The 27125-nt window shown below is 32.7% G+C and overlaps 2 protein-coding genes across 2 annotated transcripts; one reads left to right on the forward strand and one right to left on the reverse strand.

Moving 5' to 3' along the window:
* On the forward strand, positions 1-16999 carry LOC132729587 (WD repeat-containing protein 26-like). The gene is made up of 14 exons (XM_060715367.1): positions 1-407; positions 2019-2118; positions 4040-4096; positions 4673-4809; positions 5239-5336; positions 6075-6231; positions 7143-7281; positions 7946-8086; positions 8436-8555; positions 9389-9534; positions 10927-11005; positions 12073-12202; positions 12471-12650; positions 12944-16999. The coding sequence occupies exons 1-14, from the start codon at positions 211-213 to the stop codon at positions 12988-12990; spliced, it is 1728 nt and encodes a 575-aa protein (XP_060571350.1). The 5' UTR covers positions 1-210; the 3' UTR covers positions 12991-16999.
* Positions 17000-17975: 976 nt separating this feature from the next.
* Positions 17976-27107, reverse strand: LOC132729591 (protein cornichon homolog 4-like). Its single transcript, XM_060715373.1, has 5 exons — positions 26931-27107; positions 22691-22759; positions 22228-22340; positions 21686-21826; positions 17976-21297 (listed from the first exon to the last, which is right to left on the reverse strand). Exons 1-5 carry the CDS (start codon positions 27003-27005, stop codon positions 21261-21263), a joined length of 435 nt encoding a protein of 144 aa, XP_060571356.1. The 5' UTR covers positions 27006-27107; the 3' UTR covers positions 17976-21260.
* Between the last annotated feature and the right edge of the window lie 18 nt (positions 27108-27125).

A 27125-nucleotide genomic window follows, 5' to 3' on the forward strand; every position in this document is an offset into this window, starting at 1 on the left:
TGCACGTGACGTCATAAAGGAAAACATTGGACAGTCGATCACAGCTCTGTGCATACATGTCGCATTTTCTCCTTTATTTTCCTTCTGGGTTGCACATCCAGACAGATACGAACCCTAAAATCGAGCGCTGACATACTGGCATCGTCGTCGGACTCCGAGAGCGGTGGTCTGACCCCTCCACCGCGGAAAAAGCTTAAAACTTGTGTCAGTATGCAGACCAATGGTACCACACAACAACACAATGGAGAAACCGTGGAGATGCCGTCGGTTTCGCAACATAACGGCACCTGTGAGGGGTCGTTTAATGGTGAACTAACGGATAAACCTTCTCCACAAAAAACAATGTCAAGATCTGATGTAGATATCATTCGATTGATAGGACAGCATTTGAGGGGACTTGGACTAAAGTAAGCAGTGACAAATGAAATTGAGGCTCTCGTTTTACGGATTATTATTCTAATTACGTCGGAATATATGTGTTGTCATTGCAATGTATCTGCGTGCTTTTTCTTATTAATCATAACCCCATTGAAATTAATTGTGATCCAAGTTGTGTTTAATACGAAAATGTGTCTACATAATTATTTTGTTGCGATCAGCTGTCAAATTAAAAGGGGTCATCTCAAAATTATGTGAGGTCAAAACACCTATCACAAATATGCATAACAAATTTTAGCTACTTTTAGCTAAGAGTTCAGATATCATGATAATTAAGACTTTCCCTTTATAAGTTCAACAGTTAAATTATTCACTAGCCCATTGTCACAACAGTCCCCACTCCCAGGAATTAGTTAAAAGTCCCGGCTCCCAGGAAATAATTGGGTACATTAATTAATAAACAATGGGCCTGCAGCCATCAAATAACAAAATCTTAGTCTAAATGCTCCTACACTGCAGGGATATACCAGGTTGAGCCAATATTCCCAAGACTTAATGCACTTGTAATGTGTTTCCACCTAACTGAATCAATTTAAGAGGACTTAATGGATTTTCACACCTTTGATTTTATAAGGCCTTTTCTGCCTGGACAGTAATTAAGATGGTTAATTTTTTTGTGTGGTTAAGGTTGTTGACTTGAAACCACTTGCCCCTCAGTGCTGTAGGTTCGAATTTTGACAGGTACTTTGGATTTTTTTCACCTGAGGAAGGTAGTTAGGTTATAATATAAATGGAACATCAATGACCAGTTCTATTCAGGTGCTTGTTTGTGCCTGAAATAATGCACTGAAGTTTAATTATCCCTGTTATTTTTGTGCCAAAAAATCATTCTTGCATGGCATAGAAGTGTGAGAATATACAAAAAATAAAGAATCAGCTCAATAAGCCTCATGTGTTGGCATGGCCCAGTTGTTAATGTGTTCTAGTGATCTAAGGATCATTAGATGCATTGGTCAAAACATCGTGAGGGGGCAAGCTGTTGTTTCCATGAGCAAGAAACTAAACACTCGGTATCGTTTGTTCTAGGAATGGGTTAAAAAGTGTCTCTAACTGCTTTTCCTACACAATCAAATGATCCCAGCACTGCTGCCATGCTTACAATTGATGGTTAAGATGGTTAAGAACATGAAAATAATACAGATTTTGTGTTTACTTCATGGTTAAGTTATAGATTTGTATTTATATAAAAATTGGAACATTTACTAAATGGACAGTGAGTTTTTTGTCTTAATGTCTGATTAAGTATATCCCCTGCTTAACTTAACAATCAACTTCTTTACATGTATATTTAAAGGTGTTTTTCTGTTACAGTAAGCTAGGTTTGAGTTAAATATTCTCATTAATAATTATGTTTTGTACAATTTTTAATAATGAACCTGAAATATATCAATTCTACACTGCCCAATTTTCAGTTAGAATAAATTATAATCAAATGATATTCTTTCTTTCATAATTTTCTTTTAACACTATTTCATAACCTGTCTCTATTTACCAAGGATGCATGCATGAACTATTTTGTCAAAATTACAAATAACCACTACCAAATAACCAGCTGATATTCTAAATTTGTTATTTTTCAGTCACACTGTTGATGAGTTAATAGCCGAGTCGGGTTGCATGTTAGAACATCCAGCTGCAGCTAAGTTTAGATCTCATATAATGACAGGGGAATGGTCGAAGGTAAACTCAATTAAGTTTTTATGATGATCTTTCTTTGTATTATGATTCTAAAGTAATCATAATAAGATTTTACATGTGATGTCTATGCATGAATATCATACATATTTTAAAGTTATAACATTAAAACATTCTGAATTTGATGAGAAATATGTAAGTAACATTACAGAGAATGAATATAAATTTTATATTTTTATGCCCCCACAATGTGGGAGCATATAGCGTTGCACTTGTCCGTCCGTCCGTCAGTCCGTACGTCCCGAAATCTTGTGAACGCAACTCCTCTTAAACCGGTAGGCAGATTTTGCTTAAACTTACAGGGATGAACAACCTTAATGTGAAGAAGGTAGTAAAGGAAGGAATTTTTGCTGCGACCAAATTTAACAGAATTATGGCCCTTTGTTGATTTTTTCACTATATACTATGTAGAAATTTTGTGAACGCAACTCCTCTTAAACCGGATGGCAGATTTTGCTTAAACTTACAAGGATGAACAACCTTCAGGTGTAGATGGTAGTAAAGGAAGGAATTTTCGCTGCGACCAAATTTTACAGAATTATGGCCCTTTGTTGATTTTTTCACTATATACTATGTAGAAATTTTGTGAATGCAACTCCTCTTAAACCGGATGGCAGATTTTGTTTAAACTTCCAGGGATGAACATCCTTAATGTGTAGATGGTAGTAAAGAAAGGAATTTTTGCTGCAACCAAATTTAACAGAATTATGGCCCTTTTTTTATTTTTTCATTATATACTATGTAGAAATTTTGTGAACGCAACTCCTCTTAAACCGGATGGCAGATTTTGCTTAAACTTCCAGGGATTAACAACCTTAATGTGTAGATGGTAGTAAAGGAAGGAATTTTTGCTGCGACCAAATTTAACAGAATTATGGCCCTTTGTTGATTTTTAGTTTTCAACTTGTGGCACATGTAGTCCAAAAAATATTTGACCTAGAGTCATAAGATTGACAGAACAGTGGCGTGTGGGGGCATCCGTGTCCTATGGACACATTTCTAGTTTATTAAGAACTTCTGAATTATTACCAAGTTTAAGCATTCATCAGTTGTCTAAGTTTGATTGTTAAGAAAGCTTGAAGCCTATTTGGACCACTCTAGAGTCTGTTTCATAGAACTAAACCAGTACTGGGTCCAAGGTTGTAAAGAAATTCTCTAAGCTCAAACTCGGATCTCAGGCATTTGATTGGTCGTAAACTGACTCAAAATGTACACTGACCAGTGAAAATCTTATGATTTAAGACAGAACTCAGAAAAATGTTTCATAACTCTTAGTAATAAAATTCGTTTAAACAAAGTGCATTAGAAGAAAATTATTTCCCCTGGTTTTGTTCCCGTCGGATCACATGAGGGCGCTATTCGCGCCAAAATCAGCACGTGATTTTCGGAATAGCGTTGCAAATTCATTCAGCGCTTGGTTAATCGACGGTCAACATGTCCGAAGAAGAAAATTAAGATTTTTATTATAAGTTTTGTTAAGGATTTTCGACAATAGATGTACGTGTTTCATCTTTTCTAGTAATGTGTCTTGTACTTTGACTGAAGTTATTTACATGTAATTTATGAAACGATATAAATTTATGTATGTTATTTGCAAATGAGGGTTTATTTGGACATAAATATGTTGGTTCATTTCATGTACAGTCAGATATAACCAATTCGCTTGCAACACATTAAACATTATTTCATAACTAAATTGTTCTGTTGTTCATTCTATATATTTTGTAAATATAATGGTTGTGATCATATTGTATCCGTCGGGGACGATTTGAGGGGACTGGTGTTACTCTCAGAAACATTTTAGAACCCACCCACAATCTCAGGGTCGTGAGGTAGACACCAGTAGGCAACATCTCTCCATGAGTTACCTGTCTCCTTATTGTTTGTTATATGTTATTTGTTACAGGCAGATGAAGATTTGGAGGATCTGATAACTCTAGTGGAGAAGTCAGACAGTATTCTGGTAAATAAAAAATCATTCAAAATATGTGTACATGGACTAACTTGCTCCATAGAGTAATGACATCTCTGTTTTGAACAGTGGTATACTGACTAAACAGTAATTGTAGGGGACTTAAAATTTAAAATAAATTTGTTCACGCGTCTTATACTATTATGTTCTGCAAATTTATATATTTGTTAAGACTGATTTGTCTATATTTATATATTGACACTGTAGAAACACTGTTTGCATCATTGAAGAAAAAAAATGATACTTTTGAAAAAGGCTGCTCTTTCAGACTGTGGTAAAACTTTGATTTAGTAAGTTGCAAAAGGCTGAAAGTGGAAATTAATTTTAGCTCCTTACAAAATACCATGCCCATACTAAGACAGTTATGATAATGTTAATCAGTAATGTAGTATTCTGTAATGTGCTCAGCCTTAAAACAACAAAATGATGGATTTTAAATTTCTTGATTTACATAATTATAACTTTAATTGATAAGTTTGGGTAAAGCTATGAATTCAAATGAATGAGTATGTATTAGTCACTTTTCAATCCATACCTCTGCAATAAAGCTGAAGTTGTAACTTTCAGGAGATGCGTTTCCTTATCATGGAACAAAAGTATTTGGAGTTGTTGGAAGATGGACATGTATTAGAGGCTTTACAGTGTCTAAGACATGAACTTACACCACTAAAATATAACACTGAGAGGGTTCATGAACTTAGCACGTAAGTTAGTTTTACGTGTCTGTTTTTTTCTCGACAAGTTAAACATATTTTTTATCTTGGCAGCTGGTCTACCTAACTGGCTAACCAGTAATTATCAATTTTTCTTCAGTGACTGGGTACCAATTCCCACAGCTTTTTCTGATTCAAAGCTGATAAACAAATGAGCACTGGACTTGATGACTGAATTCAATTTTCAACGAGATATTTCACTTGGCTAGAAGAGCAAACTAGTGACCTCTAGCATTCAAATACATTGCTGTTCTTATTTAACTTAGCATCTCGTAAATTTTCTGGTCCAACATATGGTAAATTTTATGGTCGTTATGGTTTGGCACTTAAATCAAACTGATAGTATGAAATGTTTAAGATACTTGTAATAAGCTAAGCATGTACTGTATGCAGTTAAAGTAAGTTATAACTTTTTTACAGGTTTATGATGTGTAGTAATCCGGAAGATTTGCATGAAATGTCAGAATGGTGCGGTAAAGGTCAGGAGACAAGACAAAAGCTCATTGAAAAATTACAAGGTATTAACAAATGATTTAAAGTATATTTTTGTACTTTAAATAAAGAAGGCAAAGTATGAAAATCATTGCTCAGTCCAAGTTTTTAACTTTTTAACTTAAGCTTTCTTTATAAAGAGAGCACATTTAACAATTCATGCAAGAAGAGTTTATTCATTAAATGTTAAAACACAGATTTTTTGCCAGCAATATTTTATAATCTGAGGATGTGAATTAATGTTAGTTTATAAGAAAACTTTCAACACAAGGAAGTTTTTCTGGTCTTATCACGTTTTGTTTAGTAATTTTGTGATACTTATTTTACTTCTTTTTTGTAGATCGCCTCTTTAAATTTTTATTCATCACGTTCTTTTTAATTGTTTCTCCTTCACTCTATAAGGAAATAGACCACTTCTTTCTCAAAGTTGTTAAGTGCAAAGTATTGGAGAAACTAGCATATTTCAGATATTATATTAATTGAAATAACTGGGATCAGCCTCATGAAATGAAAGATAAGAAACTGATCTTTCTTTTAAACATCTTATTATTAAGTACTTATATCAAGAGATTGTGGGATGAGCCATTCATGGGTCATGATCATGTTTTCAGACACCAGTATGACATAATGGACTAGTTTCAGATAGCAGACCCGAAATTTGTTCCAATATACTCCAAACTTTCATCACAATCATGCTGAATGCAAAAAAATGTTTGCATAATTTTGGGGCAATATTGGTAGTTACAGCATATTTTGTATTACAGCATTCCTGCCTCCATCAGTGATGTTACCTCCTCGAAGATTGATGACCCTTCTAAACCAAGCTGTTGAATTACAGAAAGATAAATGCCCTTATCATAACACCAAGTCCACAAATACTCTAGAAGATGTCTCTTTGTTGCTTGACCATGTCTGTAGCAAGTAAGTCAACATGATATTGTACTTGTCTTCACTTGTTGTAAACCATTGGTATGATGTCTAGGTTACAATTACTATAAAAACATGGTTGATGTAGGTACATTACTATAGTTTGACATAAAATGATTAAATATACAGTACAAATATTATTGATGAATGGTTATTGGTTCTAATTTAGTGTCCCCTTTTGTCTAAATATATCTAATGTTAAGGGTCTATCTTCTCTAATCAGATTTTTCTTTTAAGGATCTAATAGCCTAATTTAGATGTAAGTTATAGAAAGAGCATCGAAACACGAGGCTATCTGATTTGTACGCGGGGCGTAGCCCCCGAGTATAAATCAGATTGCTGAGTGTTTTGATGTTCTTTCTCTCTTGTATCACAGTCAAGCATAAAAACACGTTCCCTGTTGTCACAATATGAAAACCCAGAAAAAAGAAACCAATGAACAAGCATCTGAATATGATATTTCCATCGCTTTCCCTTTCTCTGCCATCACAATAAGTCAACTCCAGCAAAAAAGAGCCAATCAATGGACATGCTCTGGAGTGCGGGTAACTAATACCTGCACTCCAGTTAACGCACTGTGCATGTATATGTATACAATTTAACTCTGACACATTTTTCAACAGAAAGGTCCCCAAACTATGATACAACTGTTCTTTACTTCTAATTTAGATATAACACTTCTTTACTACTTCACATTCATATGGCAGAGAAGTGTTTGTATAAGTCTGTATTTTTGGTTAGGAATAGCCTTCAATCACTAAAGCAAAATTCTAAATGCAAGGCAGTGTATAACTTAGTTTTTATGTAGTTAAATTTTTAACAGGCACCGGTTTAGCTATAATGCAATAACATCTTTCTGATTTTTAATGATGAACTGTAGGTACATGATATATATTATATTGTAGGGAACAATTTCCATGTCAGACAGCTCAAGTGCTCAATGATCACTGTGATGATGTCTGGTTCCTACGTTTCTCACCAGATGGAACTATGCTGGCCACCGGCTCAAAGGATGGTACCCTCATAGTCTGGGATGTAGAAAAGGTCATTTTGAAGACAATTTTATTGGGTTTACTTTATTAGCTAGATGTTTGGATAAAATCTTACATGTCAGTCTTCCAACACTCAGACTGCAGGACTGTAATAGTTTGCTAATTTGTTATGCTACTAGTATCTTGCTGATTTAATGTTATTATCCCAAGATTTAATGTTATTATCCCAAGATTTAATGTATTAAAGGTTTGTCTGAAATTCATTGTACTTGTATTTTAGTAGAGAATTTCTGTGAAAGTAAGCAGATATCTTGGTAAAGATATCACTATGCCTGTGGAATTTAGACCTAAGTGTGGTTTTGGCCTGAAATTGAATGTTGCACATGTTTCCCACAATGATTTGGTTTATGACAACATGTCTAAAGCCATTCGATTTCTTCTACTGGTCTAGTTTGTGATTTTTGTAGAGCAGTTGGCTGTTACTTCTACGAAAACAGCCTGAATCCAGGAACACTAGTGGGATTACTTAACATAAACATATTACTAGAACACTTATACATACCAGATTTTATCTAAAAACAAATATATTGGCTGTTTTTATCACAATCAAATCTGCATATTAGTTTAGTCTGATTTCACAACTAGTAGTATCTCTACTTTAAAATTTGTGTGCATGAGAAAAAATTGAAAATGCTTGTTTTCTTTGTTCATTTCAGGAAACTGGAACAGTAAAACATAAAAGAACATTTGAAAACCATTCATATGGGGTATCATACATTGCATGGAGCCCTGATTGTACATACATCATAGCCTGTGGACCAGACGATTGCTCTGAACTCTGGCTATGGAATGTTTTGGTAATGAAGTTTGAAGATTGATATAATAGTGTCTTTGTAACATGAAAGCGGGCCAAATGTTATTTGTGATATTAAGAGTTTAATAAATTTTGTTATCTCTATGATGATTCAAATGATTTTATTCATTTTACATCTTGTTTGTAAATTGTTAATGATAATAATCATTTGTTTTTTTCTTTCATGATTTTCCTCTAAAGTGAACTGCTATGCGAATGTTGTTTTCATAATCTTCAGAGAATTTTTTCATTATGAAAATTTCCATTTTAAATAGCACAGATTTAAGAAAACGTTCTTACTTCTATGTGTCATAGCCTGTTTTCTGTATTGAATCATTGTCTACTATTTATAGACTGGAGAGTTAAAGGTGAAGATGAGCCAATCACCTGAAGATAGTTTAACAAGTGCATCCTGGCATTGTGATGGCAGGAAGTTTGTTACAGGTGGTGTCCGGGGACAGTTCTACCAGTGTGTAAGTAAATTGTTACCAACCCTTGTGTCAGAAATAAAAGTGTGTAAAATATAGATACAAGTATATTTGCTTATATTGGTAAATTTCATGTCCAAGTTAAACTCTTTCCCCTCTGTATCTGTAAAATGAGCTTGTGCTGCTTTTCAATGTTCAGCTGACTAGTGTGAGTCTGAGGGATTTTAGCCTATGGAATATTGAAATTTAACAACCAGCATATAGTCAGCAGTTCAGTCCAGTTTTATTTAGCAGATTGGCATATGCCTTTGGCTAATTTAACAAATATGATAAAAAAGTGAAGAATATGGTCAAGACAACATAAACATATAAACATGGGTGTGCAGACTGGCCTAGCCCTAACCTGACAGCATAGACAATTCATCAGAGCCTAAGGGTTAAGCTTTAAGTATGTTGATATATATATATCGGGTAAATTGCCAAGAAAGGTGTTAACAGTGGAACAAACATTAATATTATTGTTCATATCCCTATAACTGTGTTGCATTGATGGAAACATTATCAGATGGCAATGTTGTATTTGGTATACTACTTTTATCCCTGTGAATAATGCCAGTGAGAAACGGAAACCTCTGTTTTTGAATGCAAAAGTTCCTTTTCTTGGGAAATATTTTTGTATAATGTAACCTTTATCGGCTTAAGTGATATACACACTTGAAGAGATATTTTAATGCATTTTCCATATGAAAGAATAGTAAAATTTCATTTCTGTATCATTTACTGTATTACTGTATTTACTGCATTATTTTGCAGTGTCACTAGATAAAATATCACTTGACAATACGGTATATTTATAATGTTTGTTTTATATATTCCAGGATTTAGATGGTAATGTGTTAGATTCCTGGGAAGGAGTCCGGGTTCAATGTCTTGCCTGCCAGGTAGATGGTAAACTTGTGTATGCTGCCGACACACACTTCCGCATTAGAGGTTACAACTTCGATGAACTTACAGACTGCCATTTGTAAGTGATATGATTTCATTTTGTTTTATGCTCATTTCCTTTCCCTTGGCATCAGTAGATTGACAGGTATATTGTTATGCCCCCACAATGTGGGAGCATATAGCGTTGCACTTGTCCGTCCGTCCGTACGTCTGTCCGTCCGTCCCAAAATCTTGTGAACGCAACTCCTCTTAAACCGGATGGCAGATTTTGCTTAAACTTACAGGGATGATCAACCTTAATGTGTAGATGGTAGTAAAGGAAGGAATTTTTGCTGCGACCAAATTTAACAGAATTATGGCCCTTTGTTGATTTTTTTCACCATATACCATATAGGAATTTTGTGAACGCAACTCCTCTTAAACCGGATGGCAGATTTTGCTTAAACTTCCAGGGATGATCAACCTTAATGTGTAGATGGGGGTAAAGGAAGGAAATTTTGCTGCAACCAAATTTAACAGAATTATGGCCCTTTGTTGATTTTTTTACTATATACCACATAGAAATTTTGTGAACGCAACTCCTCTTAAACCGGATGGCAGATTTTGCTTAGACTTTCAGGGATGATCAACCTTAATGTGTAGATGGGAGTAAAGGAAGGAATTTTTGCTGCGTCCAAATTTAACAGAATTATGGCCCTTTGTTGATTTTTTCACTATATACCATATAGTAATTTTGTGAACGCAACTCCTCTTAAACTGGATGGCAGATTTTGCTTAAACTTCCAGGGATGAACAACCTTAATGTGTAGATGGTAGTAAAGGAAGGAATTTTTGCTGCGACCAAATTTAACAGAATTATGGCCCTTTGTTGATTTTTTCACTATATACCATATATAAGTTGTCAGTGGGGGCATCCGTGTCCTTTGGACACAGTTCTAGTTTTAGTCTTGCTTTTCTGTTCTTTAATCAGATTCTGGACAATAACTTATTTTGGATTTACTGGAACTTGACATTGACTCCTAAATGACATTGACCTTCAAGGTCAAATCTTAAGAAAATTTGCCATAACTTTGTTATTTTATATCAAGATATTTGACTTTGTAATCAAAATGTGTATGTTTAACATGTGTTAAGTAACACATAATACACTTTTCTTTTGAAATTTCTTTGTATATTTTCCTTTTGATATTTTCATGAAGTGTCCTCACTTGTATTAGTTGTAAGTACTGATTTCTAATATTCTTCTATACAGTGGCTTAGATTTGATGGTACTGTCTGTTGCTTATTTCATTGTTTCATGGTATAATAAAGCTGTAAATTTAATTAAAGATATTAAGTTTGAATTGAACATTTGTATTTGTTTATCTTTTCTACTGTAACGTTCTACTGTACATGTATTTTCTTTTTTTAATCACTTCTTGTTTCGAATGATTTGGTTTGAAAGTTTTATGAATTTTATTCTCTCACACAGAATTCAGGAGTCACACCCTATCATGTCTTTCACATTAAATGAAACAGGACGGCTATGCCTGCTGAATATAGCAAGTCAGGTAAGATAACTGCTCTTGTTTGTATCAGTATTTTTTATCATATTATATCAATATATCTTATAATACTGCATGTTTGTAATGTCGCTTTTCATTGGATAATCGTGACGTTTATATTGTTTTATATACACAGCTGCTGTCAATTCATGATTAAATATCACTTTTTTCTTTAAAAAAGGAAGTTTGCAGTATTATTAATTTGTTACAAATATTCCTGACTGGTTATATGGCCGTCTATAAATGGTTGTTTGCAATATATACAAACAGTCATTTATATAAGGCCATATAACCTGTCAAAAAATCTTTAAAACCAATTATATTATCAGTTTTATGATAACAAATTAATGTTTCCTCAAAACACATACTTTGAGGTTGACATGTTTAATGTTAGTGATGTATTGGCTATTTGCCATAGATGGCTACATGGGATATCACTGGTACACGTTTTTAATGTTTTGACAATGTAGATAAACAAATGTCATCATTTCAAAACTGAATCATTTTAAATACCAATATACTGTTGTAAATCAAGTTGGTGTTATAGGACATTTTAAATAATGCTTGGTTTTCATCATTTGTTCCTTAGTAAGAAGCAGACATTCCTTAAAGGCACATTATGCCTCAGAAATGCTTTTATTTCTCAAAAGCATTTTAATTTTGGTGTACTTTTATAGCGTCCAAAAAATTACTTATTGGCCAATTATCTAAATCATCTTTTATGACTGTTGCTTTTGGCAATAAGTGCAGTTATAGTGAATTAGTATTTTGTAATGTGCCTTTAAGGTTACAGGTCATTGGTTCTAGCTATGCAAGGTTTCACTCATGCCCTACTTAATAGAGAAAAGGGCTTCTAATATGAATGTTTTAAGGGGAATATATAAAATTGATCTTTTGACTAGAAACTTAATTCAGCTTCTTGAAAACATTGAGAAAAAACCCAAAACAATTCAGATCTTGGGTTAAGATTTAATAGGTCATGAAATAATCTTCATAAATTGATGACATGGATAGGCACTAGATATAAGTTTCAAACATAAGTAAAGACAGAATGTTTGTAACATTTTTTTCAGGGAGTCCATTTATGGGACCTAAAAGACCGTGTTTTAGTACGTAAATTTCAAGGTGTGTCACAAGGAACATATGCAATACATTCATGTTTCGGTGGTCTCAATCAGGATTTTGTTGCCAGTGGAAGTGAAGGTATGTTGTCCATATTTTATATTAACTAACTAAAGTTTATATTGAAAGGTGCATAACCTAGGCTTGATAATAAGTTTCTAATCATAGAAGGTTAAATTTTTTTTAATTGTTAGATTTTTTGTCAAAATAGATTATCAATTGTCACTGCCTTTAATGGATGAACCTTAACACTGCATGCAGTACTCTTGTTACATATTCCATCAATCTGCCTTTGAAAAAAGTGTAAATTTTAAAAATTTTATCAGAATTCATTATATTCTTATTTCAGATAATAAAGTATATATTTGGCATGCACGGCGAGAAATGCCCATCACTGTATTAGAAGGTCACTCACGCACTGTCAACTGTGTTCATTGGAATCCCAAAGTGCCTAGCATGCTGGCAAGTGCGTCAGATGATGGCACAGTACGGGTATGGGGTCCAAGGTTACCTACCAATTCAAAAACAGGTATCATTCAAAATTCACTTTAATTTTAAGGTAATATTGTAACTGTACTTTCTTTTTATGGTAACTGGTTGAAATAAATTTTTAAAAACTTGTAGGTTTGCTTTTAAAATCAATCTGTTTCTACATTTCTATTGTGTTGTGTTACCAGTCATCTAAGAATGTGTCACACTCGTTATCATAATTCAGAAGTTTTATATAGTACAATTTACTGAAATATTTGCTTTTTTCCAGGATACTAAATGATTCACCTTGGAATTTCTTTGGTTTGTAAATTTTTGTATCCTTTTTTTCAGGATCAAACTCAAGTTGTATAGAATCTGGTCGAAGTACTCCTGTATAACACAGACTCAAAATTAGGCTTCCAAAATTTTCATCAACATCGTTCAAATGCATGAAGAAATCGCCTGCTGCAAATTGTTTCAAAATTTTACATCATTTCATTATCAAGTGTTGAAAATCCTCTTTTGAAGATGAAAAAAATCTAAAACATGCATTCTCATTAGTGGAGTTCGACTGTATGTTTCGAAGTACAATATGATGGATTGGAGGACCCAAAATTCTAAGGATAGTTACATACTAAAAATGTGTCTTACGAGGAAGAAAGTTCAAACACTTATAACGTCCATACATCATTTATTTATTAGGGTTTACGTTGCATGAATGAAATCATTACCATTTTTGATAAAAGTTTGTGTAATGTTACGCATCTTTTTTTTTACATAGAACAATTTTTATCACAAGACTTTTTATTGATGACATTGTCAATTTTCATTACATTTATGATTATGTATGATAAATTATATTTAGCTGATGTCATAGGTCAAATAATCATGCATGTATTAAATTGAACATGTTATAATTGTAGGACAAGTAGTGAGTGACTATTTTTTTATCTTTACCACTCTAGATACTGTAAATGGAATTGTCAGTCTTTTAATTTAGACAAAACCATTCATCATTTTTAGGGAAAATGTTAAAATATATACTTACTGAAGAGCAAACGGCAGATCAAACGGCAGAGCAAACGTCAGATCAAGATCAGACGGCATGGATTTGCAGGCAGATGTTGGGTCTGCACTGGTTGTATGGGCAGACTCATTCACTGCCAGCAGGCTGAAGGTTAAGGGTGTATACAACAAATAAGATGGAAGAATTTAATACAATCAATAAAACACTGAATTTATGTAATGGACTTGCCCTGTCTAGGTATTTGGAACTATACATTGTTATTTCAAGGGGTTTCAATTTCAAATTCAAAATTTGATCAGGGAACAGTATAAATTTAGTCTGACTACACAGGCATGCAGGCTGGCCAGATTTTTATGCTAGTAGTATAGGCAAGTCAGTGTAACTTGAGTTGCTGTTAATGCACTAAATTTCTTCCTTTACCATTTGTTTTTGGTGCCTAAAATTTATTTCTATTTCTTCTGAAGTTTTTTTTAAAATGCATTAAATCAGTCTATTTTTGCTCTTAAAGAAAAATGTGTTAGAAATTCGGCATTTTATAAATGGTTAATGACTTCTAATAAAAATTAGAAATTTATTTTCTGAATGCAATTCAGTGATGTTGTCTCTAAAACGAACACAGACTTGTTTCTGTATTTTATCTATTATTGCAAATTATGAGAATATACTAAATATGGACATATGTTCAAAGCTAAAGAGCTATTAGTATGCTATTTACTTTTATAGAAACCAGTTATCAGTAACCATGTTTTTCTATTGTCTTGTTTTGTGCTAGAAATTATGCTGTGTTATTTAAGTGATAAATTTGGTCGTCTAAATATAATTGTGTAAAACAGTCGTCTATGTTGAAATGTGTGACCGTAGACATAATTGAACGCGCCATGACGAAACCAACATAATGGGTTTGCTACCAGCATGGATCCAGACCAGCCTGGGCATACAGTCTGTTCAGGATCCATGCTGTTTTCTATCAGTTTCTGTACTTATTATAGGGTTTGTAAGCGAACAGCATGGATCCTGATCAGACTGCACGGATGCGCAGGCTGGTCTGGATCCATGCTGGTCGCAAACCCATATGTTGGTTTTGTCATGGTGCGGCTCAATTATATGTTTGTGTTATTTTATGTTTGTATATATGCTAAATGCAGATTTTAATATGGGTATTATATTTTTTGTTTCTTTTTATTTCCAAACATTGTTTGTAAATTGTTGTGGAATGGGTTTGTTTTATGATAACTGAATCATGTCACCCCCTTGTTAGAGAGTATTCCCAGTTTGTATTTTGTGTTTTATATGAATGTATTAAATAGTTTATGATTATGAAAAATAATTTCCAACTTGTTAAATGAACATATGTATACAAGATAATCTATTTATCTATTTTGCCTATAAGATATGATTGTTTTGAACACAGTGGTGTCGATTATAAATTAGATCTGATTCATTTTGGTTTGAATCTGTTACATCTGTGGAAATTAAAGAAAAAAGTTCTTGAAAACAAGCATTCCTTTTCTTAACGTTTTGTTTCTTCTTTTGGAACTATTATTATTTTTATTAAGATTTCTAAACGTACATCCTAATTTCCAGTTTCAGTTTTTTATTTCCTACTTAGTGGTTTCATTTTTCTGTCCTTCCATTTTTTGTCCAAATTTGGGAAGAATTTTCTTTATTTTGTATGCCTTTTGTTATCATGATCTGTTATTTTATGAAACACTAAGTGTGCTATCTATAAATGATTTAGAACCTTTAAATTTAAGGTAAACATGTCCCCACATGATACAAGGTTCTTTAGGACATCCATTCTGATAAATGTTTACATTTTACATGTAAAACAGATATTGATACAATTCTGAAGGAACACATTCCTTATAAGAAATGTTCCAGACATGGTTTGACGGAAGACGATAATAAAGAGGCCAATGTTTAATCAAGTGGGGAAAAAGTAGCTTTATTGTGAGACATCTTAGTACTGTAATAGTGATATGTCAATGTGTGAAAATGATCAAGGTGATGTAGAAAAAGGCTGGGCTATATCTTAATATTTATTCAATACAAAAGTATGAAAATGTAATACGGTAAAAAAGGAAATATGCAAAACAAAATAGAAATCTTAGATAGAAAAATTGAGCGTATCTTGTAACACACATTGAAGGGAAGCAATTGTCAAATTTTTAAGGTGTTGCCTGTGATACCCAGTGTTTATTGGTTCGAGCCCTTCTTGATTCACATCCTTGCTTCCTCAAATCACACCTGCACAGGTTAGTCCCAGGCATCATATATTTTTATGAGGCAGGAATTTATTTCACAGTCTGGCATGAAATAAAATACATTAAATGAAATTTTGTGTCATAGTTTACCTGTGCTGATTTTGGAATTGCCCTTTGTTAGCACTTGACCTGCTGGTTTTTTTTTTATAAATGGACTTGTCCAACTTCCATTATTTGGAACTGTCCATTATAAATTTTGGGGACGTCCAGAGGAGAAAATTACACCATTTTGAAAACAGGTCATGTCTTGTTGTTTGTACACTGGCAAATTTTATTGTAAATAGCAATGGAGTGAAAAAAAATATTTTTTTTTATTTATAAATGTCTATGTATTTGACTCTGTGATTCTGTTAGTGTATTGATGTCAAGGTAGTTACCCATAAAGCCATGTAGAAATTAGGTCACAGTATATAATAGTGCTTTCAAAATTTCCTTCATTACGTGTTGTTTACAAAAATTTGAACATTTTGTTTGCGTGATCCTCCATTTGCGTTCTTTTTTTGGACATTCCCTCATTTAATATATGATTTTCATTTGTTGATTAGTCATAATTTTTTTCTTTAAACAGTTTTGAAATATAAGTTCACAGGATTTTGTTTGTTATTGTTGAGAGCTCTGAAGAAATTTTGGCTGACACTTGGCTATAATCATTCATAGATAACAAAACAAAAGATTGCAACCTGATCGAGAAATTGCTGCGGCAGAAATGAAAGTTTTATTAAGCCAGACAGTTTTTTAGAAATTTACAGCTGTAATAAATTGATGTACACTTCTACTACAATATAGGATGTACTCTTTGGCTTTAAAAACAATTATAATGTTCAATATTATAAAATTGCCGCAAGTGTCAGTCTAGCATTAAATTCATTATTGGCTATTATTACATTGTATGAAGTTATCTTTGTTTCATATTTTTCGTTACAGAATAAAAGATCAGATATTCGAATGCATGATGAAAAATTATGGAGTAGAATGCATAGGTTTTGTTCTAAATGGTAAATGTTTTAGTTGAATGATTTTATATTCCCATACAGTGTTTTTCTTTTCTTCTGGTTTCAAATACTATGATTGTGTAACAATATTTTATAGTAATAATAATAAATGAATAGAAATAAATTCCATTGTCTTTGTTTTGTTCAGATTAGTTTCAGGGAATTCTGCGTCACATTCCTGGAGCAGTTTCCAGATTAAACCGGTGCTTTGCATGTGTGAGAATTGCACTGTCAGGCAGTGTAGTGATGCATGCTCAGAATATTCAAGAAATTCATGCCAGCTGCTGCCAAGAATTTGCTTAGTGGTTAGGTTGTCAGTCACACTTATATTTAAAGCAGCACACCTCTAGATGTATGTAAATTTTAAAAGAAAATTAAAAAAAAAAAATTCTAATGAGTAAAAATATGTTCAAGTGTACAAAATTAATGTCTTACTTATGACTATTACGATCCAAACAAATTACTCTTTGTAATTATGCAGAATATTCTTCTACAGTGGAACCTGTCTAATCCGAACCAGCAAAAAAATTTAAGGAAAGAAAGGTACAAATGTACGTTAGTAACTGGGTAGCATTTTGGTGACAAAAATAGTAACTAATTCTGTCATATTTTACATTGAACATTCAAAATTCTTATCAAGACCAAGAATACATGTTTTAAACTACATGTACATGTATAATTCTAACATGATTCACACAAATCACTATCAAATACATAGGGCAGTCCAGTGCGTTATTACAAATTATATGCATGACATAAGCAAATGCTTACACATCCTAGGACATCAATAAACCAAATGATGATAGGAAAATTTCTTCTTGGGCTCAATGCAGTTCAACGTTCTTTTTAATAGCATGTAAGAATGGAAATTTTCCTCAAATGTTTTGTGTGCCTATTGGCCTTTATGATTTTATTCTGGTGCATTTGAACTCTTACCCGTACATTATTCTACAACAATGAACTTAAAATTGACATCTGTGTCCTAAAAAAAATTTTTTTTTTTTTTTTGGGGGGGGGGGGACATTTATTTTACTCATCTGGATGTCACATTAAATGAAAATACAAAGTTCAAGGACTTAATAATGACAACTATATACAGGTTATCTAAAACAATATTTATTAACTGTAAAATACATAATGCAAATATGCACCAAGATATTCTGTAAGTAGAGAGTATAACTTATTGCCACATTGTTCATGCACCAGGCTTGTCTACATACACACAAGTAAATATAGACTGTCTCACACAATTTTCAACTAAAAACAGTGGTTATGATATACACCAGTCAATTGAAAACATAGCCTTACTGCATCTGCTGGATAGCATGGGTAATGAGCCAAGTCTTTATCTTTAATCTGTCTCCGCACTGCCTGGTCAATATTGTGGTTTTGTTTTGGTACCAAAATGGCCAAGGATATAAAATAAATGGCAGTGCCTGGTTTATAGCTGGTATTTTATCGGACAGTCTAGGCAAAGGGAGGCTCTTCACCAAGGGTTTAAAAATTGCAAAGCCAAAGTCCCCACAAGTACCAAGGGGTGGAGGGGCCGTGCTTACAATTGACTTGTGCATTACATTTTTTGTAAATCAGTCTAACAAATTAAAATTACTAATAAATTGTCAGCATTTTGAGATATAACAATAAGATGAATCACTTTACTAAATAATGTGATGATTCACTTAAATATATACTTTTACTTACTTCATAAATTTTATTTCAGAAATTAAATTTCTCACAGATAAAAATAACTTTGTTGATTATGCTATGACACAAGTTGACTGAAAAACTCAAGAACGGCATATCACCTTTTAAAATACAATTCAACATTTTGATGATGTATAAAACGAACCAAAAAACATACATGTACCAGAGGGGATAAACTTTCATAATTCTAAATTAAAAAGTAAGAAATCCATTTCAAATTGCAATTATAAATTACATATTAAACAAGAGTATTATTTGTTGACTTATTTTGTTCAAATTGTAGTAAAATGAGCCTTTATTCATAATTTAAATTAGGTCAAGCTGGCTTGACTTTGGGGAAAAAATATAATCATATGTACAGGCTATTGTACTATAATACTTAAAATGAGTTGGTGGGTGCATTATAAAATATCAGAATATCTTAATCATTTACACTAATGCGAAAAAAAGAAAATCAATACTACTTCAAATGATTATGTTCCTGGCCACTTTCAGATAATAGGATAAAGATAATAAAATGTACAGCTGTTTTGTAGATACATGTATGTAAATGTGATACATAATTGAGCAAAAACTTGGGTTTTGAAATATCGTTTATCATTATACTAGTACAATATATATAATTATACTGAATACACATATATTTTAACTTTCTGATATTAGATATCTTAGAATATTTATATATCTGACTGTTTAAATAATAAACTTATTAAACAGTCATATAATTGATAATTGTATATTGATTTAAAACAGGTCTATACATAAGTCCTGTGAGATACTTTACCCAAAAATAAGAAAACCTAAACATCAAATGATTCAACCTTGTATTAAAAAATCCCTCTGTTCCATACAATGACTGATTTTTTTTGGCAATTAATTACAAACAAAGTTTATGTTGTGTAAAAAGTTAAATAATAAACCCTGTATAGAAGTAAATCATATTCAAAAAAGAATGTATACAGATTCAAATTTTAAAAAAAGCCCAAATATCCGATTAACACGTCTTAAACAAGCAAAAATATCCATAAACAATGAATGACATGTATTCGCATATCCTTCGTGAATATGTGTTTTCTAAGCCACATCATATAATAATACAGAGTTGAGGAAACCACAGGTATCCTGGTGTACATTGTGCCATAAACTGTAAATGGTTTAAAACCAATGTTTGAAAGCAATTGAATGAATCTAATAAATCTATGGTGTAAAAAAGTAACAAAATTCTGAGTCTACAACAAAAATGTTTGTTTAAGTACCATTTGTTCAAGTGCACAACCTATATGATAGTTATATAAGCATAAATATATAGGACATGATATAAGCAAATACATAGGGACAGATCAAAACACACACACATATATAAATATGTGACCTAGCTTTGGTGACAAGAGATAAATTCTGACATTTAAAGTCTTTAAAAGGACTATTCATACATGAATGAACAAAAAGTATTAATAAAATGCTAAACTGAGAATAATGTTCAAGCTTATCATAATGTAAATGTTTATATAATCTAACATAACATCTGTTGTTTCTTTTGCAATTCACTTAGCATGCATCAGCTATTTCAATACAGAAAATAAAATATATGTTACCCTACCGGATTGCAACATGAGAAATGGAAAGTTGACTTGCTAGCAAAATATGAGGTATAAACATTAAGTCAGATTAGTTTCTATTCCTTTAAAGGTACATAGAGCCTCAAATTCTTATTTTTTTAAGTAGGAAGGACAAACATGTTTCAACACCCTTGTAATAATGGATTTAGAACATATATGATGCTTAGTGCTGAATGTGAAATAAACTAAAATAAACTTATAAAGTGTGCTAAAGATAGCAAAATGTAAACAAAATGGTAATTTGACACTCATACAAAATAATAAATCACTATAACAGTACAAATCAAAAATGCAAAAGTAAAATATGGCTCAGCTATACTGCATATATGTATCTTTTTTTTGGGACACAAAAAATAAATAAATAAAAAAATTAAAGTTAAAAAAAGGAAGAGAAAATAATGGCATTTTCAGACTTAATGGGCCTTTAAGTCATTAAAAGCTTGTGGTGATAATGACTTTATAGTGCAAGACCAACCTACATTTTGTGTTGCCTCTTTGTGGATTAATTTTAGCATTTTGAGATCAAAATCCCATATATTTAGAGTGGACTGTTTATATTTAGTATTGTAAGGAGTGAATGCATAACTATTTCATCTCCTGTGTTAACTTTAGTTACCATAATTCAGTGCCCACATCCCCAGTAGATCTCACTTATAATATATACATACCCTTCTTGTGCATTTGTGAAATCGATTACTGGCAGTCCTGTTTTAAACACAGACCTGTATATTCTTATTTAATCAGACTATCAATATCAAAATGATGAAATTTAGCAGACAACATTATAGTGACATATTAATCTTCAGACTGCATGTAATGTAAGTTAAGGATGGCTTGTCTTAATACAGGTGATAAAAGGTGAGCCAATATTGCAATACAAAGTTTGAATAAACATGATTCTTGATCTATAATATTTTCAAAGAACAAAAACAAAAATATAAAATAAAAAAATCTGGACACTTTATATATCTAGCAAAATCGTAACACATTTAAGGCATGGATATATATGATATGTACATAATGTTTCTGGTATGAGTAGATCTGCAGGGATTCTTGAGGCAGTTAGAGATCATCACCCTTTATCAGTGAGTATATCATCCTGTAACGAATAAAAAAAAACATCCATAATAAAAATATTTCTTTCTATTTTTAGAAAACAAAACAAACACAAACATGGCAAGCAATAGCTTTAACCTTAACCTGCTGGAACCAAAGAAATTATCTTTACCAACAATACAGAGCGCTTGCACATTCGGGCAGTCTGATCAGGCTTTATATTATTGGCTGATTAACTTTCTGTTTCATTTTGATTTCCCCAAAAGAAAATTGTTAATGGACAGTTCTTAAATAGAAAACAACTCAACAAAAACTTTTAACAAATTCAGCTTTGGTTATATGCTTAGTTTTAGTAAATTTGAACATATCACATATAAATACTGGTGCAATACCCCCCCCCCCACAAACTTGTAATTTACTAGTATACTTACAAATACAGGTACACAAAAAAGAAAACAAGATGGAATCCCATTTTACAAAGATTTTCTTTCATATGGTATTTAAGTTGTTGTCTATTATGGATTTCTGTAGGATCATATATTCCTATATTTCCTGATGGCTTAGTAACATATCTGAAATAAAATGAGAGAGAAAACTTGCTTACAATTCAATGACATCTTATTTCATTACAGTTAATATGCATAATAAATCATAAAGTTGAAACTTGTTTTTTTTTTACTTGATTTTTCTCATAATATTTACAAACATTTAAAGATATGTGTACATGCATTTAACATTAACAATTTTACAGGTATTATACAGTTAACATTTACTGGTATGAATGCATTTAACACAACTTCCCTCTCTGCATGGGCCCTGCCACCATTCACCTAAAAGTGAGAAAAACTGGCCACTTTGAGATTTTCACCTTATTAGAGTTAAATATCAAGAATTATAGCGATCATCTGTTTATTGATTTTATAAGCCTCTAAAATGAAATTTGAAAATCTTTTTTTCCCTCACTCATACTTACCTATAAATGATCCACGCTGTGCATGTTCCATAGACAAGAAATAACAGCCAGTGACCAGTGAACAACAGCAAAACTGTTAATATTGCCTGTGGAATGATTTCTGGTAAAACCCACTGCAATTAAAAATACACATTTCGTAAGTATCTGCAAAAGTTTACATCTGAATTCTAGATGTTCAGTAAATTTACATCAAATCCCATCTGGTGGTTTTAACTCTGAAACAAAATTCATTTGTTTTTTAGACTTGTATTATATACTTTAATTTCACATGACCTGTACATTTTCATTCTATTTCATGTTTCAAAATTTACATTCATTTTATCAGTCACCAACACGGCAGAAATAGAACAAAGTTTAATACTGACAACTGTGTATTTCAAATAGTTTCAACTGCAATGCCAAGTAGAAAAATATGTTCATTTATAGCAAAGTGAACAAAATTAATGTAGTACAGTATACTTACAAAATTAAGTTTTTCACAGCAAGTTCTGGCATTTAGGTAATCACATTCTAAATCTGATAATGTGATAACCTGAGTTCAGTTAAGGAGTCATGAACACTAATATTTAACCCAAAAGGACATGATAACTTTTAAGTGACTGTCCATATAACATGTGACAGATCAACACACTATTATAACCATTATACTAGATCCAAAAGTTAGATGGGCCCCCAAAATTTAAAAAAAAAAATGTTTTTGTAAACTAACAATAATTTTTGCACCAAGAGTAAGAAATAATTTAGTTTAAAATGTCCTTAAAAACTTAAACAAGAGGGCCATGATGGCCCTGAGGTCGCTCACCTGTATATAGGCCCCCCCAACCCCCAAACGTTGCAGGGCCAATTTAACCAAAGGGCTTTTATTTGCACAAACTTGGTAGACACCCATAAAAAGATGTTTCATGCTAAACATCTAAGCTCTAGCTCATTGGGCTATTTAAAAGAAGATTTTTACTATACACATAAAGTTAAAAACAATGACACCCCTGGGGCCGGGCCAGTTATGACCCCAGGGTTTTTATTTGAACAAACTTTGTAGACACTTACTAGAATATGTTTCATGCTTAATATCTAAACTCTAGCTATTTGGGTTTTTTCAAAGAAGATTTTAAGTTTTTGCTATACACATATAAGCTAAATATCTTAACCATAGCTCTTTGAGTTCTTTAAAAGAAGATTTTTTTAGTTTTTACTATATGCATTACTATATGCATATATAGGAAAAATCAATGACCCCCCGGGGCGGGGTCAATTTTGACCCCAGGGCTTTTATTTGAACAAACTTGGTAGACACTTATTAGAACATGTTTCATGCTAAATATCTTAGCTCTAACTCTTTTTGTTCTTTAAAAGAAGATTTTTTAAGTTTTTACTATATGCATATAGGGAAAATCAATGACCCCCTGGGGCGGGGCCAATTTTGACCCCAGGGCTTTTCTTTGAACAAACTTGGTAGACACCTATTAGAACATGTTTGATGCTCAACATCTTAGCCATAGCTCTTTGAGTTCTTTAAAAGAAGATTTTTTAAGTTTTTACTATATGCATATAGGGAAAATCAATGACCCCCCGGGGCGGGGCCAATTTTGACCCCAGGGCTTTTATTTGAACAAACTTGGTAGACACTCACTAGAAAATGTTTCATGCCTAATATCTAATCTCTAGCTCTTATGGTTTTTTAAAAGAAGATATTTAAAGTTTTTTCTTTCGGTTGCCATGGCAACCAGAGTTCTGCATGGAATTAAATTCTTTGAACAATTTTTAAAGGTGACCACCAAAGGAACATTCCTGTGAAGTTTGGATGAAATTGGCCTTGTGGTTTATGAGGAGATGTCATTTAAAGTAAAAGTTTACGGACGACGGACGGACGACGGACGCCGGACAAAAAGCGATCACAAAAGCTCACCCTGTCACTTTGTGACAGGTGAGCTAAAAAGGCACATTAAGACACGGCTTTAATGTAATTAAAGCAGTGATTAGGCCTCAGAAACAAATTATTTTTTCTTTCATAAGAAAAGGCAAATATGAGAGTTTGATAACATTTAAGTAATGATTTAAGCCTATGTTAGATGCTTACATGTAAGTTAGCTGGTTAAGATGCAAGCGCTGTTGTTTTACATGTAGAATACAAGTAGGTCCTGGACACCAAACTACCCCTTTGTAGCTGGGGAGTAAAGTTTCCATGATCGCAACCCAGAGATCTGCCGAGGACGCGATTTTGCGCCATTGGCGCTAAAAAATGAGAATGGCGCAGAAAAATCGGCAGCAAAGGGCCATGGGCGCATATAAAATCTGTGCCAGACTTATAAGAAAACAAAACTGTTCGCTGGGTTATTTAGTCATCCAGTCAAAACTGGTACCAACAGCAACATGTTACCCATTCCCCTGTAATTATGCATATTCTTGAGGTTATCCATTCCCCTATAGCTTTTGTCCATGTTATCTACTTATCGCATTTCTTCTCATAATCCCTTTCCCACACAAATACTCATTTCTACTACGTAAATTTAATCCAATAAAACAAACAAACAAACAAATTATACAACTACTTAATACTTAATATGATTATCGGTAACTGAAAAAAAAGTGTTGATATTTTAAGAAATGCTGTAAGTTACAGTATAATCTGACAGGTGTACCTAAGGTCACTCAAGTTCACTGATGAAGTGAAAAAAAAAAAGATGTCTATTTCGTCATCAGAATATTTGACAGGGTGATTAACCAATCAGGGAAACATTGTGCATGACTTTTTTTCATGATCAAAAGGTCTGTCGGCAAGTGTCTTTGATGTATGCTGTCTACACAGAGGCATACAAGGGGCAATAAAATTTGTCAATATACAGTGGTAAGGGACATTTGGTGCAAAGTAGGAACAATTAAATGGATAATGCACAGTATTAGACATTAGAAGTAAGAACCAGCAATTATGTGAATAAATTTTCACATCAAATTTTTGAGCAGCCATTTGAAAAATATTTTGTCTGCAATTAATATTAGTTAGAAAGTTACCATGTAGGCATAGTTTTTAATTATTGGTTTAGTACTGAATCATAAGTGAACCACTTGTCATAAAATATGATTTAAGTTTTACTACCAGGGAAATTCAATTATCTACAAACTTTTTAACAGTTATTTAAGTCAATGTTTACTTATTTTCTCAAGGCCCATACTTTGGTAAAAATGGCCCATCATTTTCAGACCAAGTGGGCCCAGGGCCCAGTACTTTCAAATTCTTGGCAGATCTCTGACTATGTGTACCCCCAGATTTTAAAATGTACCGCCAATTTTCAATGACAGGGGGTACATGTACCCCTGCAAACAGGACATTTCAGCCCCAAACCAAATCGGCCCCAGTGGAAAAATCGGCCCCTGGACGTTTCGGCCCTACTATAGATTATTGCTTGATTGATTAACAACAATTAATTTAATTAAAATTAAACAATTATGACACTTTAATTCTTTAAATAATTATTTAGTATCTTTTGATCTCTTGAACCATTTAGATATATATATGTTTTAAAGGTGTAACAAACAATAAAGACAGGTTAATCCATAATTTATAAAACAAAGACAGGTTAATCCATAATTTATAAAACAAAACGAATATACGGATATGAAAAGTTTATTTGTATAAAGCATAGTACAATGCTTATAACAAGTATAAAATTGTAATATATACAATGTTTGGAGATCAAAACATGGATTTTTCCAGCAAACATAGGATGATTCATTGAATAAATTATGTTCAATATATAAAATATGTTTAATATATATGTTGCGCTTGCAAGCATAAGTTTCAAATAAACCACTTGTCATAAAATATGATTTAAGTTTTACTACCAGGGAAATTCAATTATCTAGAACTTTTTAACAGTTATTTAAGTCAATGTTTACTTATTTTCTCAAGGCCCATACTTTGGTAAAAATGGCCCATCATTTTCAGACCAAGTGGGCCCAGGGCCCAGTACTTTCAAATTTTTGGCAGATCTCTGCAACCTATGACTCAGATGTCGATGTTCTGACTAAACCCAAGGGGAATGGCCCTAAAAAAAAAAAAAAGGAGGCAGGAATGATGAGGAATTGTGCTAGTGCAGGAATGACTAGGAAGTGTGCAAGTATGTGTAAGCCCCTGGCGTAGAGAGTGACAGCTTGAAAAGAAGGCCCTTTGTTGACATAACAGCCCTTTTCTGGGCTACTTCCTTTTCATAATGATATTGTAAATTAATAATTTTTATCACCACTTTGTGCTTCAAAATTAACCATTTAAGGGCATGACTGGTAACATGTCCGAGGTACTTACTCTACAGTGAAAGCCGATCTTTGTGCCTTTGCGGGCAGATACACCCTTTTTAAGCACAGAATTCAATCTGTCAATCTTAAGCTAGTAAATTGTATTGTACTTGTAGAGAAAAAAATCAACCTCATTTACTTCTATTCCTATTACACAGCCTTCACCTGTTTACTAAGCGTATGTATTCATAAATAAAGTATTTTAATATAGTTGGACGCTATCACCAAAATCGCTGAAAAGGAAATTATTAATCACTGTTAATATTTTGAAAGTTCATGGAACCGGCATCACTACTCTATCCGATTTCTATTCTACTTCGAAAACTAAATCGGAAGCATTTTCTCTCGATAACACTTCATTCTTAGAGCAAAAATTATAGACTTAAAATTTGGGGCATATTTAGAAAGGATACAAAGTACACGATAAGGAAAAGAAGATATCCTTCATCAATTAATGAAAATATGAAGAGCGGTGCGTCGACACCCATGTTGGCTACGGAAATCACTAATTATTAACGGAAATGACTGACCAATCAATATTTTTGTTACATCTCACGTGTGTTTCGTCAATTTCCGTAAGGTCCGAAAAGAGAAATGTTTCAATGGGG

The sequence above is a fragment of the Ruditapes philippinarum genome, unplaced genomic scaffold (assembly GCF_026571515.1).
Source record: "Ruditapes philippinarum isolate M1 unplaced genomic scaffold, ASM2657151v2 ctg9_1_1_1_1, whole genome shotgun sequence".
Classification (NCBI taxonomy): Eukaryota; Metazoa; Mollusca; class Bivalvia; order Venerida; family Veneridae; genus Ruditapes; species Ruditapes philippinarum.

What these genes read in the sequence shown, in the direction of transcription:
- LOC132729591 (XM_060715373.1), bottom strand. Translation starts at nt 27,005, where the DNA reads ATGGGTGTCGACGCACCGCTCTTCATATTTTCATTAATTGATGAAGGA. An exon ending in TTTTCCTTATCGTGTACTTT is followed by an intron (nt 22,760 to 26,930) that starts GTATCCTTTCTA and finishes AACTGAACTCAG; the next exon opens with GTTATCACATTATCAGATTT. An exon ending in ACAGCGTGGATCATTTATAG is followed by an intron (nt 21,827 to 22,227) that starts GTAAGTATGAGT and finishes ATTTTATTTCAG; the next exon opens with ATATGTTACTAAGCCATCAG.
- LOC132729587 (XM_060715367.1), top strand. Translation starts at nt 211, where the DNA reads ATGCAGACCAATGGTACCACACAACAACACAATGGAGAAACCGTGGAG. An exon ending in GCTCATTGAAAAATTACAAG is followed by an intron (nt 5,337 to 6,074) that starts GTATTAACAAAT and finishes TTTGTATTACAG; the next exon opens with CATTCCTGCCTCCATCAGTG. An exon ending in GGGGACAGTTCTACCAGTGT is followed by an intron (nt 8,556 to 9,388) that starts GTAAGTAAATTG and finishes TATATATTCCAG; the next exon opens with GATTTAGATGGTAATGTGTT.